This window comes from Euleptes europaea, chromosome 7 (genome assembly GCF_029931775.1).
Source record: "Euleptes europaea isolate rEulEur1 chromosome 7, rEulEur1.hap1, whole genome shotgun sequence".
Lineage (NCBI taxonomy): Eukaryota > Metazoa > Chordata > Lepidosauria > Squamata > Sphaerodactylidae > Euleptes > Euleptes europaea.
In genome coordinates, this window is record NC_079318.1 from 63,832,512 (window position 1) to 63,846,756 (window position 14,245).

General features: G+C 43.4%; 1 protein-coding gene across 1 annotated transcript in view; it reads left to right on the forward strand.

Moving 5' to 3' along the window:
* MSH2 (mutS homolog 2) overlaps positions 1 to 14,245 on the forward strand; it is an 89,849-nt gene that overhangs the window by 25,012 nt on the left and 50,592 nt on the right. The window contains exon 7 of the mRNA XM_056852537.1: positions 11,076 to 11,275. Within this exon, the coding sequence (XP_056708515.1) occupies positions 11,076 to 11,275 (200 nt within the window). The remainder of the gene's footprint in view (positions 1 to 11,075; positions 11,276 to 14,245) is intronic.

Sequence of the window (14,245 nt, forward strand, 5' to 3'; positions counted from 1 at the left end):
ATGGCTTGAAGAAAAATGGATGCTGCCTTGAGCTTCCTTGGAGAAAGGGTGGGATAAAACCAACAACAACAAAAATGCTTTTATGCAGCTGGTTTTTAAGGTACCACAACTCCACTGGAATCCCAGGAAATTGAGTTCTGGCTGTGTGAATTCTGTGCTAGTTCTGATCTAATTTTATGGTCTCCTTGTTAGTATTATTGTATTTTAATTGTTTACAGCTTTTATAGCTTACACCGCATTTAGGGTCTTTGCCAGGCCACAATACAGGAAATATGTTGACAAAATAAAAAAGTGATGATCTATGAGGGAAAAAGGTCCCAATGTAGTAGAATGTCTCTAGGGGGCATTGTAGCCGTAAATAAATTATGTCTGTTTATTTATTTATTTATTTTTGTTGCTTGCAAATATAATGGATTCTGTAACTTGGGCTGTGCTGTTAGCCGACCCCCGTGGCATCTTGTAGTTGTAAAGAATGGTTTCAGTTTTGTATCTCATTCTTTTTAAAGGAAGGGCTTAGAAATGGAGTGTTTTAACATGGGGGTTTTCTGTGCCTACCCTGCAGCTTACTTGCATCTGCAGTTACCGATGATGGTTGATCAAGAGGGAAATTAACAATGTTGTGATAAGGTCAGGAAGGCTCCCACACTATTATAATTTTGCAGAATGTATAGAACGGAATGATGGAGGATGGCATTTTTATAAAGGGCATAGGAATTCAATTTTAATTGTCTGTGAGAAAATTTAGGCAGCCTCCCCCATTGCATTATGCATTGGATGTATTATAATGTTTTTATTTCATTGTTCTCTGTTAATGTAATCCACTTTCATTACGGTGTTGTGTGTACTATAATGGTGTTCATTCTGTAATCTGGCTTGAGTCTCAATGAGAGAGGCAGATAACAAAGGAAAATGAATAAGTAGGCAGGCTTACACCAAAGTGGTAAATTTGGTTATCTGGAGTGGCTTGTCAGGTGCTGAGGAGTGGTATACCCCAAAGCCACATCTCGCTGTGGAAACTGGGGAAGTGGTAACATTTGTCTCATATGTGCACTGTGTGGAAACTGTAGGTGACTCAATTACTAGGTGTGGTAAGAAGATGTAAATGGTTGTCTGTAATTGGCCATTAAGGTACCAGAGGGTGAAACTGAATGATGTGGGCAAGGCCCTGTCTAGTAATGCTCCCATTTTCCATTGGGGTATATAGAAGATTGCTCGCTAAACTTTTCAAGTCTGTTTACACCACAGAGATTCACTACTGAAAGAAAGGGATTTCTTGCCATTTCTCCCTTTAACATATGGCAAAACTCTAGGGAATGCTAACTGAATTGGGATGTGGAAAGGCAGTAGTGACATCTTGCTGAAGGCTAAAGAGTTCATATTCAGAAGAGATCCCCCACCAATGTCAGTAGGTACCAAAGCCTTTTGCGGACAGCATGTGGGCTTACAAGTAGACTTTGTGTGGGAAGATCTGTGAATGTCTCCAAAAGCCCAAGGAAAAATACATCGACTTCTGCTTGAACACATCCTGTCTGATGCACTGTTAGAGGCCTTGCTGTGATGAAGGCATGACCTCGGTCAGAGCCTGCTAGAAGAAAGTTTGTAACAGTGGCACAGTGGATAGGATTAATTTGCAAATGGATAGTTTAGGTTCAACCATTGCCTGCATAGCATATGGTCTAGCAAGCTGATCGCAGCCCATCAGGGATTTCTGAAGTCTTCTGGGTTTTCCTGCACACCTGTTGGGGCCACGACACATAGCTGGTAATTCTGCATTGAGCTTGGTGGTTCTCGATTCATTTTTGCTGTTGCTTGAATGTGTCTTTTCATGTGGCAGGACAGTTGTCTCTGGTGATGGCACCCCATAACATAGGGGCAGAGCTGTGCATAACCCCGTGCGCTGCTCACTTAATCAGCTATCTCATTTCCTCTGCTCATGACATTTGAGCACAGGTAAGCAAAGATTCTCTCTGTGTGAGTAGACTGGATCTCCCAGGTGGCAACTGGTATTTAGTAACACTGTCTCAAAACACACACCTGATTTTCAACCCCCCCCCTTTTTTTTTTGGCAAAGCTTGACCTGCATGTCCCAGGCTAGCCTGATCTCACGAGATTTCAGAAACTAAAGCAGTCAGCCCTGGTTAGTATTTGGATGGGAGACCAGCAAGGAATAGCAGGGTCGCTGTGCAGAGGAAGGCAATAGCAAACCACTTCTGAGTCTCTTGCCTTGAAAACCCTACTAGGTTGCCATATGTCGGCTGCAACTTGATGACACTTTACACACACGTGCATTGCTAGGCTTTGGAGTCTGGGGGATGGGAATGAGGAAGCTGCTCAGGAAGCAGTCTTGTATTAGCCTTTCCTGCCTCTCAAGGCTGTTCTGAAAGATGATTCTGTACCAAAAAGTGTTATAAAAATTAATAATCTTTGACCTTCAGTTTTTTGTCTGAGTAGCAGAAAGACCAGTAACACTTCCTCAAACAATTCACATTATCTTGGTAATCCAGTATTATTTCTTTATTTATTATTTATGTATCACACTCTTCGAGGAGTGTGGTAAGGCGTACATTTTATTTTCTCAACTGCTTTCTGAGAGAGTGTGAGACCTGCTTAAGTCATCCAAAGGGCACTGTGGCCAACTAGGGATTTGAAGTCCGATCTCCTCAGTCCCATAAGCCTCCCCACACCTCGCAGTCTATTTTTTGCTTCTATACTGTTGAAAGGCTGAGAGGTAATACAACTATATCCCTCCCTCCCCCCACAGGAAACTACATACCAGAGAAAAATCACCATGGGTAGCCATGTTAGTCTGTCACTAGCAGTAGAAAAGAGTAGGAGTCCAGTAGCACCTTAAAGACTAAATTTCTGGGGTAAAGGGATTCAATCATGTGAGCATTGTGAAGTGGTGCAGATCTGACAGAGGCTTCCCATCTTATCTCTGGTCTGTGACAAGCTAGGCCTCAGTCTTTACGTTACAGGAGCTCCGTGTCACGGAATTCATTGAGATATTTTTACTGCTCTTCCTTGGGTGAAGAAACACAAAAGCAAAACAAGCTTTCAGAATCAATGTAGCTGTGCTTTAGGCAAAACCTGTTGGAAGAAAATGGGTACCTTTTAAAAACTGTAAGCCAGGTTGATGGGTAAGCTGTGACACCAGGCTTTTAACACAGGAGGAAGCAAACGTTCTGTCCATAACTAATGCTTCTCTGGAAAGCTTCGGCCAGACACATTCTGAGATAAAGCTCTGCCTCAGCTTCTCAGTGGCATACTAATAAACAATTCACTAGGCAGCTGTATGGTTCCCACATGTAAAGCGTATGTTCATTGACATTATTTTATAGCCACCAAGGGGTATCTTGGTGTTCCCCACACCAAGAATTATCATTGTAAAAATGAGACATCTACATAACATTTAACCACCCACTCGTAACCACTTAGCATATTGACTTTAAGGGAATGTGAAATTGAAGTGATGCTGGGTTACAGATAAATTAACTGCTGGCCACTTGTATACATTCACCCCTTGGGACTGTTCTGCCAAAATAGAAGTCAGTTTACACAAAAGAAAAGTGTATAACGATATTTTACTTTTTAGCAAATGAGAACAATGAACATGTATTACATTATCTTCTGAGGCAGTATTTCTTCAGGTTTTTGGAATTGCTTTCCCAAATCCAGCCAACAGCAATGTGTCTGAACATCAGTTGCTGGAGTGTGTTTGCGTGCATGGGACAACAGTGGTGAGCTTTGCTGCCTCCTTGAAGGTATCTGGTTGGTTGCTACAGGGAAACAACATGCTGAACTAAGACAGAACTTGACCTGACCTGAATGGTGGCTCTATGTTCATGAGAGCCACAGCCTCTATGTTCATGAGAGCCACAGCCTCATGCCTTTTTCCTTGGAAACAGTTGCAATTGCAATGCCTAGCTGTAAGTGGTAGGGAAAGCTCCACCTGCCTCCAGTGCCTTTGTGTCCCCTTCTAGGCATCCCATTGTACAATCCGCAAGGGCCCAATCTGAATATTCAAAATAAGGGTTCAGATATTACATGTAATGCTCTGAGAGTTCTGACCTTGAATAACAAGTGGGAGCTACTTGAGGGCCAAGAAATGTGATATCTGAACTAGCCCTAATCTTCTTGTTGAAGACCTTCATCCTTATTCAAGTATTTTCTCCCTTGCTAAGACTAGTCAAGCTTCTCTGGTAAAGAATTGATGCTCTTCCATCATCATAGTTACTTATTTACTCTGCCTCATAGTAAAATGTGTGTCCTTTGCCAGTCATGAAAGCCTGAAAAATTAGGATACTCATAGATGTTGTAGAAACTCTTATGTACTTGGGGGTGGGGATGACACTCTCATGGTGCAGAAGAATATTACTTTGCATATTGATAAGAATGTGCCCACACACAAACCCACACACAAACAATGGTTTAATGAGAACTGACCGTGTTCCAGGTTGCACAGAATATGAAAAACCATCAGCCTTCTGATCAGTTAGATTGGGGAGAAACAGAGTGAGGTAGGGAAATAGATCGCCCGAAACTCTGAGAGTTTATAGAATCCCAGTGGATAAATTTCAGTGGGGGAGGGTTCTTGAAATCATTTATTCCCCCCTGCCCCCCAACCATTGTTTGTTCATTTTCCTTTTGAAGTGCAGAATCTACTGCTGCTCTTGTACAGTCACACCATACTTATTAAGACCCTGTCTGTAAATCAGAGTGCTGAGAGTGCTCTAAAGTTTATAAACAGAGAGAGGTCCACAAATGTGGGCTGGCCTTAATTCCCAGCCATTATGTGCAGCACTGCCTACTTGGCTTATTGTAAACTTGCTGTGGAAGTCACACTTGCAGTTGGGGGGGGGGGTTCTTCTGTGCTGCCAGATTCAGAATTGTACTTTCACCCTTTCGTGAGCAATTTATAACAGATCATAGGTTGTGAGCAGAGATTATTGGCTTCCAGTAATTACGAGCTGTTATAGGTATGTTGGCATTGAGTGTTCTCTTACCTTCACCTGACCTGATGGTTTAGACTTTAAGCAAAAAAGGAATCTAATATGCATTAATAAGGAGGTTGTAAGGTGTCAAGTTTCTCCACAGGTCTGCTTTGGATGTCATGAGCTAGGGGTAAAATTGAGCTCCTGTGAGAGGGAATTGTGGTTTTGAGGTTGGGCGGAGAAATGAATGAAATTATAGCAGCAATGACTGAATTCCCATACATTATGTGAGACCTAGACCCATTGCTAGGGTTGCCAGCTTCAGATTGGGGAAATTCCTGGAGATTTTGGGGGTGGAGCCTGAGGAGTAGGGGTAGGGAGGGGTGGGACGTCAATAGGATATAATGCCATAGAGTCCACCTTCCAAAGCGGCCAGGTAGAAGCTGAGACGGTGCCGATGCTCCTGTCTTTGCCAAGCGTATTATCCTCTTCCCTTTCCTCTCTCCTTGGTGAGCATCCAAGACTACACCAATGCCATGCCAGTGTTCATTGGGCTACCCAATGAGTCTGGGTCTGGGGAGAGGAGAGGCGTGAACAGGGAAGGAAGGGTGGGCGGCACATGGTCTGCTTTTCCCCTTTTACTGGTCACGGACCATTTTAATAAACTGCTTCTCCCCAAACCTGCCTCATAACATGGTGGGACAAGGGGAGGCCAGGGGGGGTGCTGGCAGAGCAGCAAAAGATGCTCTTGCTGAGGAGGAACACTGTTGTCTTCTCGTTTGCCGTCTGTTGCTTCTGTAGTCCTGCCCATAGCACCCTCCCCATGCTACAAGACAGGGTGGGGTGGGGGGAACGCAGCCTGTGCACCCTCTGTCCTTCCTGGTCTTGTCTCCTCCTTGCCCCCCACCCAGCCCCTTAACACCCTGCCCAACCCAATGAAGTTTAGTACAGCGGGGGGTCTGGGGAGCAGGAAAGGGAAGAGAATGACTGTGCTCTGTGAAGATGGGAGCGCTTTGCCTGGCTTATACGCTTTCAGCAGTGACATCAGGTCTAACTAGGCAGACATGACTGTAGCATGTACATGTTAAGTGTACACATAGAAAATGTCATGTCTTCTTAGGCCCTGAGACAGAGGAGCTTCCGAGGAAAGTGGGATTACTTAGGGCTGGATCCAGATTAAAATTTCTTCTAATGGAGGGGATGGGGTCATTTCTAACTATTCCCTTTTCCTGATGCAGACCCCCAGTTTGCCTCTCGTATTGTTCCTCAGGGTCCCCTGTCGCCCCAGCACAGCATTTTGGAGAGATCAGTGGGCTGCAATGGGGGGAGGGAGGGAGGAAACTTATGTTTCACTGACAAAACTGCTTTGCATGAGCAGAAAACTGGCTCTGGCCCTTACTGTGGCAGGTGTAGTACTGCCTGCTTCTGTTAGTGAACTCCCCTGCTGTGTAATTCATCAGTAGCTGTGCTAGATTCTCTCCCACTCCCCGTCCCCCCCCCCAAAAAAAAAAAACTTGAGAGGCTTTTAATACTTTGAGGGTAAGACATCTTGAACTCTTAGGAACTAGAGATTTGCAACTCCGTTTTAATGCTGTATTGGCACATGATTATCACAATTAAACCTTTGTACAGACTTATATTTTGAGCTGCTGCATCTTCAGAGGCTTTATCTCCAGGAACAGGGGAGTAGTAACTTTTAAAAAAATCTCAGGATGTTTTTGAGCTTGTTGATCATTGCTTTTAAGTGGTTTTAGTTGCCGAGGAAAGTCTCTGATTTTTTGGGGGGTCACCTTGTAAAAAAAAATAGATGTACCATTGCATTTTTAACAATCCTTTTGCTTCTCGAGTCTGTTGTAGGGGAAAGACTGTGAGAGAGCTGTTTTTCCTGGCAGTTCTGAGTAAGTCTCAAGGGCAGCAGCTTAGGTCACTCGGAGCCAAATATGCATTCTTGTATTCTGTTCTCTGTTGCAACAATGTTTTTAGTAAGAAAACAGACCTGCAGTTCATCTACTGGCTAACATAATGAATATAGATGAGAATTGGGCTAATCTGGAGCAGCATTTCAAATGAAACATAGCCAGCTGATTTGCTTTGCTTTAGCAGGAAAGGTGAGGCTGCAGAAGCCCAGTGGAGTAATTCAGTTATTTATTGCACTGTTCAACAGCCGTTTGCTGTTTTATTTGGGACATTTTTAACCCACTTTTCTCTGCTTAGTCGTGGACTCAAAGCAGGTTACAATGTCAAAAACAGCTACAGAAAACCATCAGTACTGTGAATATTTAAACCTTGGTTAATAATCCAATGGCGGGCAGGTGCTGGAAAGTTTCTCGCTTGTTGGGGTAGGCAACCCCTGGCATTTAGTTTGCCAGCACACGACAAGTACCCGTTGCATTTCCCCCCCAGTATTTGGGCCAATAAGGTTGCCTGCTCTGGTCTAGAAACTCGTGACTCGTATCTGACACACACAAAAGTCGGTGAGAAGATCTATCAGTCTTCTGGGACACTCACTCTATCATTGACCTCTAAGTTACCATATTTCAACAAAAGGGGCTCAAAGAGAAGCTCCATTGTGAAACTGCTGAATTAGATTTTGTCAGCAAATTATATTGTGTTCAATTCACGCGAAACTAGGACAAGTTCCTTCCCCTTCACAGCTGTTAAATTAGAAAGGTGCTGTGTTACCAAAATGAAGGGGGAAGTTTTGTGCCATCTTAAAGACAGATTTATAGTGTCATAAGCGTTGCACTAGAACCCATTTCACGGAATGTGTGAAGTGTATCTTCAGTTGGCAAATGGATGTGGCAACAGCTGCTGTTGTGAATAGGCCATAAATGCTTCTCTCTCTTCAAGACAACTGATCCCCTCCCCATCTTCATTTCCTTCCAAGAGGGGCTCTTCTATCCTTCCTTCTAGACTTTCAGTTTGCCTTGTTTTTCTTCCTGTCTTCTACAGTAGTTGGGATTGTCCCTAAGTGCAGGGAACCGAACGTTATTCCAGCAGAGCCCTGACCACCACTCAGCAACTGCTGAAAGTGTCTTAGAATAAGATGCTTCTTCTCATGCATCTGAAATGTCACTTTCCTTTTTTAGCAGCAGCATCATGTTGATGCTGTATTTAGTTGTGATTCACAATAACCTCCTGCATCTTCTCCCTGTTTCTCAGCAATGCTGCTGTCTGGTGTTCCCTCATTTTAGTTTGTGCCCTTAATTTCCCCCTGTTGATGTTTGCCCCTTTAGTAATAAATACAGCTCTGCAAATAAATTTTCAGAGACCATTGGCTGCCATTATTAAAAGCATTTATATCCTGCCCTCCTGTCCAAAGGGATCTGCAGTATAAAAACAAGTAATCAAAAAGCCTGCAGAATACAAATACAGATATCAAGCCTGTGCACAAAGTCAAATACAGATCAAAGGCACCCACAATTCAGCTTCCAAATTACCTTCTTAAAGAGTCCAGTTGTCTGTTTTTCAGCACAAGTTAACATGGAGGGAGCAAGGCAGACCTCTTCTGGTAGAGGTTGTCCTGGAGCCTCAGGACCCCTGTAGAAAAAGCCCTGTCATGTAGCCATGCAGTGCACTTCTGGTGGCCGACTGGTCCACAGTGAAGGTCACCTCTGTTTTGGGGGAGATGCATATGGCAGGAGTTGGTTCTTCAGATATCCTGGTCCCAGACCATCTACTGGTGATATGGAAAGACAGGCGAGTTTGTCTTGCTACTCTCTCCCTCTCTTCCAAGATGCGTTAGGAAGTACACAGGGGAAGGTAGGATGAGCAAGTTAGAAAAAGGTGCAGAGAAGCAACTCATAACATTAAATTAAAACATTAGAAAATTGATTTTAAAATCTGAAACGGCAGCCAGCGGTGGAGTAAAAGCAGTCATTAAAAGTAGCAATCATACTTCAAAACGCAGCTGAGATAAGGTATAAAGCATTAGTCATAAAATCAGTTGTCTGCAATTTAGAATAGAAGGCCAGATAGTTTCAGAGATTAAAAGCATTTGATGTTTTCTGGAATAAAATCATTTTCACAAGGTTCCACAAAGCCAAAAGGGTAGGGACCCAGTGAACCTCATGTGGTAGAGAATAGCACAGACTGGGGGCCATGGCCAAAAAAGCCCGGTTCCATGAACCCCCACCTGTCTCATCTCTGTTCATGTAGAGCAGGGCCTCTGTGCTTAATTGTAGATCACGGGCAGGCTTGTAATAAAGGCACACTAAAAGGTCTGTATTTCAGAAGCATTTGTCAGACTGCCCTCCTTAGAAACCACCTGCTTACATGTGAGTATAATTTAACAAGACAGCTGTGCACTGAACTGGTGGCAAATCTCAGCCCTCTGTGCCTGTGTTGCCATCAAAGTTGAGGGTAATTTTTTTCTTCCTAGCATAAGCACACCAGAATGTAAGGTAGTATGGAATAGTTTCCTTTATGAGGAGAGAAACCATAAAAGATGGAATGTTCAGCTTTGCTACAGGAGCAGGAGATGGAATTTTAATGTTAAGAAATTATTGCAACAATAGAAGCAAAACAATTCTCTGGTGGAGGTTCAGAGAATATATTATATTTTGGAGGAAATATAATCCACTATGTGTAAAACTCATTTGTCATACTGCTGTAGAATTCTCATTGCTTTATGAGCATTTTAGGAATGTTTTACGTCAATTGCTTCATAATGACAAACACTGCAAGAAAGAAAGAAAGAAAGAAAGAAAGAAAGAAAGAAAGAAAGAAAGAAAGAAAGAAAGAAAGAAAGAAAGAAATTTTCTAGTACTTGTTTTTCAGATTCCAGGGAAGATCATTGGGTGCATAGTTTAACTGGGGTGCATAGTTCTGAAGCATGGGGTGGCATTTTGGCACCTGATAGAAAAATCTCTGGGCATCTTCCTCCTCCAGCAGGAGGGAAGGACAGAAATACTGAGAAAAGGTGGAGATTCTACACAGAACCAGCCTACTGAGTATGCTCCACACATGAGCATCAATAAAGTTCAAAAGCCAGCAACTGACAGGCCTTTGAAGGCCAGCAAAGAGTAGTGGCTTGCTTTGCAGGCTTCAGGGTTTATTTTTTATGTATTCATATCCTGGTTTCCCCCCACTGGGGGATCCAAAGCTACTTACATCATCATCTCCCTCTTCCATTTTATCTTCTGAACAACCATAATTTAAGATAGGTTAGGCTGAGCAAGAGTGATTGACCCAAGATCACATGGTAAAGTAGGGAATTGAACCTGGGTCTCCTAGATTCTAGCATGACACTCTAATCACTACACCACACTGGTTTTGTGATCCAGGAATGCTATTTGCTATGGAGTCCCAGTTTACTCCTCAGCTACTGAGGTCATGCTTGTTCCCCTAGCCTCTGAATGATGTTGTCTGTTGGGGGCTGGTGATGTTCTCAATTTGAGAAGGGACAATAAAATGTCCCTAGGTGTACAAAAATGCATAATGGGGCATCCACTGCCTTATGGCAGGAAGAATGGGTGCACCCATTGGGGAAGGATGTACTGCTGTCGATCCTTTTTGATTGTGCCTTATTAAATGTTTCAATGGCTAGACATACTAAAGCACTTAAATTTGAAAGGAAACAGAAAAAGAGAGGAGGGCAGCACCAGAAAATGTTATGGATCTTAATGATCATGAATCAGTAAGAATAAATTGAGGAAATGTGGCTGCTTGGGTTGTCTCCCAGTGGGAAGATGATGTTGCTGAGAACAGTCATGCCCCACGGTAAAGCATGCATTGCATGCAAAAATGTTCCATGGTGGATGCAAAGAGATTATTGAGAGACAAGTTCCTTAAGCACTCTAAATGCTCCTGTCAATGCTAAGTGTTATTACTTGGAGAAATGGAATCTGATATCCAGGGAAGCATTACTGAATTTTCTGATTCTCTCTTTGATTATTTCTATAATCATAAACATTACAGGTAATGGAAAAGCAAACCATTAAGCAACTGGCAGCAATCTTTCAGGATCTTTAATGTTGGCTTTTTCTTACTCTGATTTCCCACCCCAGCTACCATTGTGGAGATGCGTGTTGATGCAAGATAAAAACCTTTAGTTCTTCCTTTTAAAAAAAACTGTGGAAGCTCCTGAGGTTATTAAAAAGCCTTGCCTGCTTGAGTTGATTTTCTGTTTTTCAACTTCTCTAGGCTAAATTTGGTGGAGGCCTTTGTAGATGATGCGGAACTACGTCAGTCTCTTCAAGAGGACCACCTTCGTCGCTTCCCAGACTTCAATCGGCTGGCAAAAAAATTTCTAAGGAAATCTGCCACTCTGCAGGACTGTTACAAGATATACCAGGCTGTTAATCTGATTCCAAATGTGGTGAAGGCACTGGAGAAATATGAAGGTAATGCTTCCTTCCCCGTGTTTTAAGTCTAGTGGTAGTCAGTTTCTTGAGCCTGCGGGACTGCATGCATTGGAATCCAGCCGCTTGGAGCCTGGTTCATTTCTGTACTTCCCAAGGGCAGCTCATTTCCCTCCCCATTCAATTCATCAATTTAAGAGCTCCAGGTGCGGCTTGGAGTGCCAGAGGAGGGTGTAACTTTCCCCAGTGTAAGATTTTTCTTGTCTAATGCAACAAGAAGGAAACTGAGTGTTTAAAGAGTGTGGAAACAAACATTCTGGTAGTTAAATCAATTTTGGATCAAAGGGACGCTGACCGGAGCTACAACCTAGATCTTCTATGCTGTCAGGGTAGGACAGTCATCAGGATGAGGGAAGATGATATGATGTCCCTGATGGCTGTCGCCTGCTTAAATAGCAGGTGGATACTTCATTCCAGAGGTGGAGGTTAGCAACATCTTCCCAAAATCTCCTGGATAATTAGATCTGGTTCTAGCTAAATTCATCCTTTTGTGTGTGTGTGTGAAATGTAAGGCAACTTTGACTGGCCCTGGCCAGTCACTCTGGAATTTCAAATGCCTTCAGAGGCCAGTTGGCTATTACTCTAGGTTTATCAAGGAACAAGCACTTTGAGAATTAACAGATTTCTCAGTTGAACATATATTGAGTGGATGTATAAGTGGTCAAGGGTGGTACTGGGAAATATGCATATTTCTGTACATGAAGGCAGCAAAAAATGCTTAATAGGTTTTGTCAAAATATTCCTGATTCTCTGAGCTGAGTATGAGATGGTCATAAAGCTGAAACCTGCAGGACTTGCTTTCTTTCCAGCAGCTCTGACTGGACAGCAACAGCCTGTCTGTCTAGCATCACTGCTGCCTGCAGCTCTCGTGCTACATCTCTTCATTTGCCCCTGCCTGTTCCTGCTTCACTTCCACTTCTATTCCCCGGAGCCTTGGCCCTGGTAGTCTTGGTGGCTGTTTCTTTCTCATTACCTGATTTTTGGGAACTAATCTTCTCTTGCTCCTTGGTGAGATGTTTTGGCTTCTCTCCTTTGCCAAAAGATCAAAATCTGCACACATCCAGATCTTATTTATCTCCCTCCAAGGGACTCTATGCTTTGTCTGTGGTGGGAGGGGGGCAATGGTCAGGTGGCAAACAGAACCTCTGCAGGGTGACAATCCACGTTTGAGCTTCCCGTATGCAGTTTCCTTTCCTCCTTTTTTTCCCTTGGCTGTTGCCTTCCAGGGAAGCCTTCTACTGTTTCTGCTGAACTCTGCTTGAAAGATGAGGCTTTCTGCTAGCTCTGCGGGTCCATCTTTTCTAAAGCCTCTACTCTTCTAACCATCCACCTTCCACACCATCATCCTGGATTTGTTCTCTAATTAGCACCATTCCTACAAAGCTTTCAAGAGGCCATCGGTAAAGGTAGAGAGCCTCCTTTTTAAGAGGCTGGTTTAGCTGATGATGCAGAGCGGGCTGTTGAAGTGCTTTATGCATTGGTATGCCACGTTCATTGGCAATATATCTGTATTCAGAAAGGGGTGAAAATGACCTTAACATCTCTCTTCTCGTGGCTGATCTTATTTTGGAATAAAACATTCAAGAAGGTATCCTGACCCTTTGTCAATAGGTAAAGCGGATTATACTGACCTTTGATCTCAAGGCAGAATAGCACTTTTCAAACCTGCAAGTCCTGTCTTGAGCCCCCACCCCATTAGTAAGGTCAAGTTCAGCTTGTCCTGTGTTCTGATTCATGCTTTTCCATCCAGGCCAGTGGCAGTCAGTGGGAAAAGGCTTATCATAATGAAGTCCTTCTGTACTGAATCTGTTAACAACAAGATCTGTGAACTACTGAGAGGCAGTGTTGAAAGACCAGCTGAAAACAATTTGAAATTTTACCACTTCCCCCCCAGGGATCTAATATTAAAAATAAAAAAATGGGAAGGCTGATTAACTCTGCAACATTAACTGGGAAACATACATTGAGTGTGAGTAGTCCAATAGGTAGAGCATATGCTTAAAAGCTGGGTGTCATATGTTGCTGTGGCCCTCTTTGTTATCATCTGGATTTCCTCAACCCATGGCAAACTGCTTATTTTCCCAAATGGAGACAGTCGTGAGAAGCAGGGGACTGGTTCAGCCTGAAAGCCCGCCATTTGGCTGATGGGTGAGCATCGTAAACCTCAGATGGTACATGTCAGGAAGGTCCTCCTGGCATGATGGAGGGATGCCCACTTGAGAGAGAAATGTGACTCTTGATGGGGGGAGAGTTTTTACCTCAGCAGGCAGAAGGGTTAAAAGCTGAACTCTTCCTTTGTTTGAGGGAAGTGGGATGCTGAGAGATGTGATGTGAGAGGAGAGCAGAGGAAGGGTCAGCTCAGATCTGACACAAGGAAACCCATTCTGGAGATGCTGGGATGGGGGATGTACTTGATCCATCTGAAGGTAACCAGCAGGACATGGACTCTGGCACCAAGGCCTGCAACAAACCAAGGTGCCAACTTTGCCCTCATATAGATTCTAGGAACACCATCTCTGGACCCACCAATGTCAGCCATACTATCTCAGGTTCATATTCCTGCTCATCTTCTAATGTGATTTATGCCATCACATGCCAGCAATGCCCTTCCACAATCTACATTGGACAAACAGGTCAGTCTCTTAGACAAAGATTAAATGGACATAAGTCTGATTAAATGGACATAAGTCTGACATCAGAAACCACAATATTCAAAAACCAGTGGGTGAACATTTCAACCTTCCAGGACATTCTGTTGCAGATTTAAGGAGAGCAGTTCTCTTACAAAGGAATTTTAAAGGGAGATTGGAAAGAGAAACTGCTGAATTACAGTTGATATTCAAACTAAAGTCAATGCTTCTTGTAGTTATCCGGGCTGTGTAACCGTGGTCTTGGAATTTTCTTTCCTGACGTTTCGCCAGCAACTGTGGCAGGCATCTTCAGAGTAGTAAC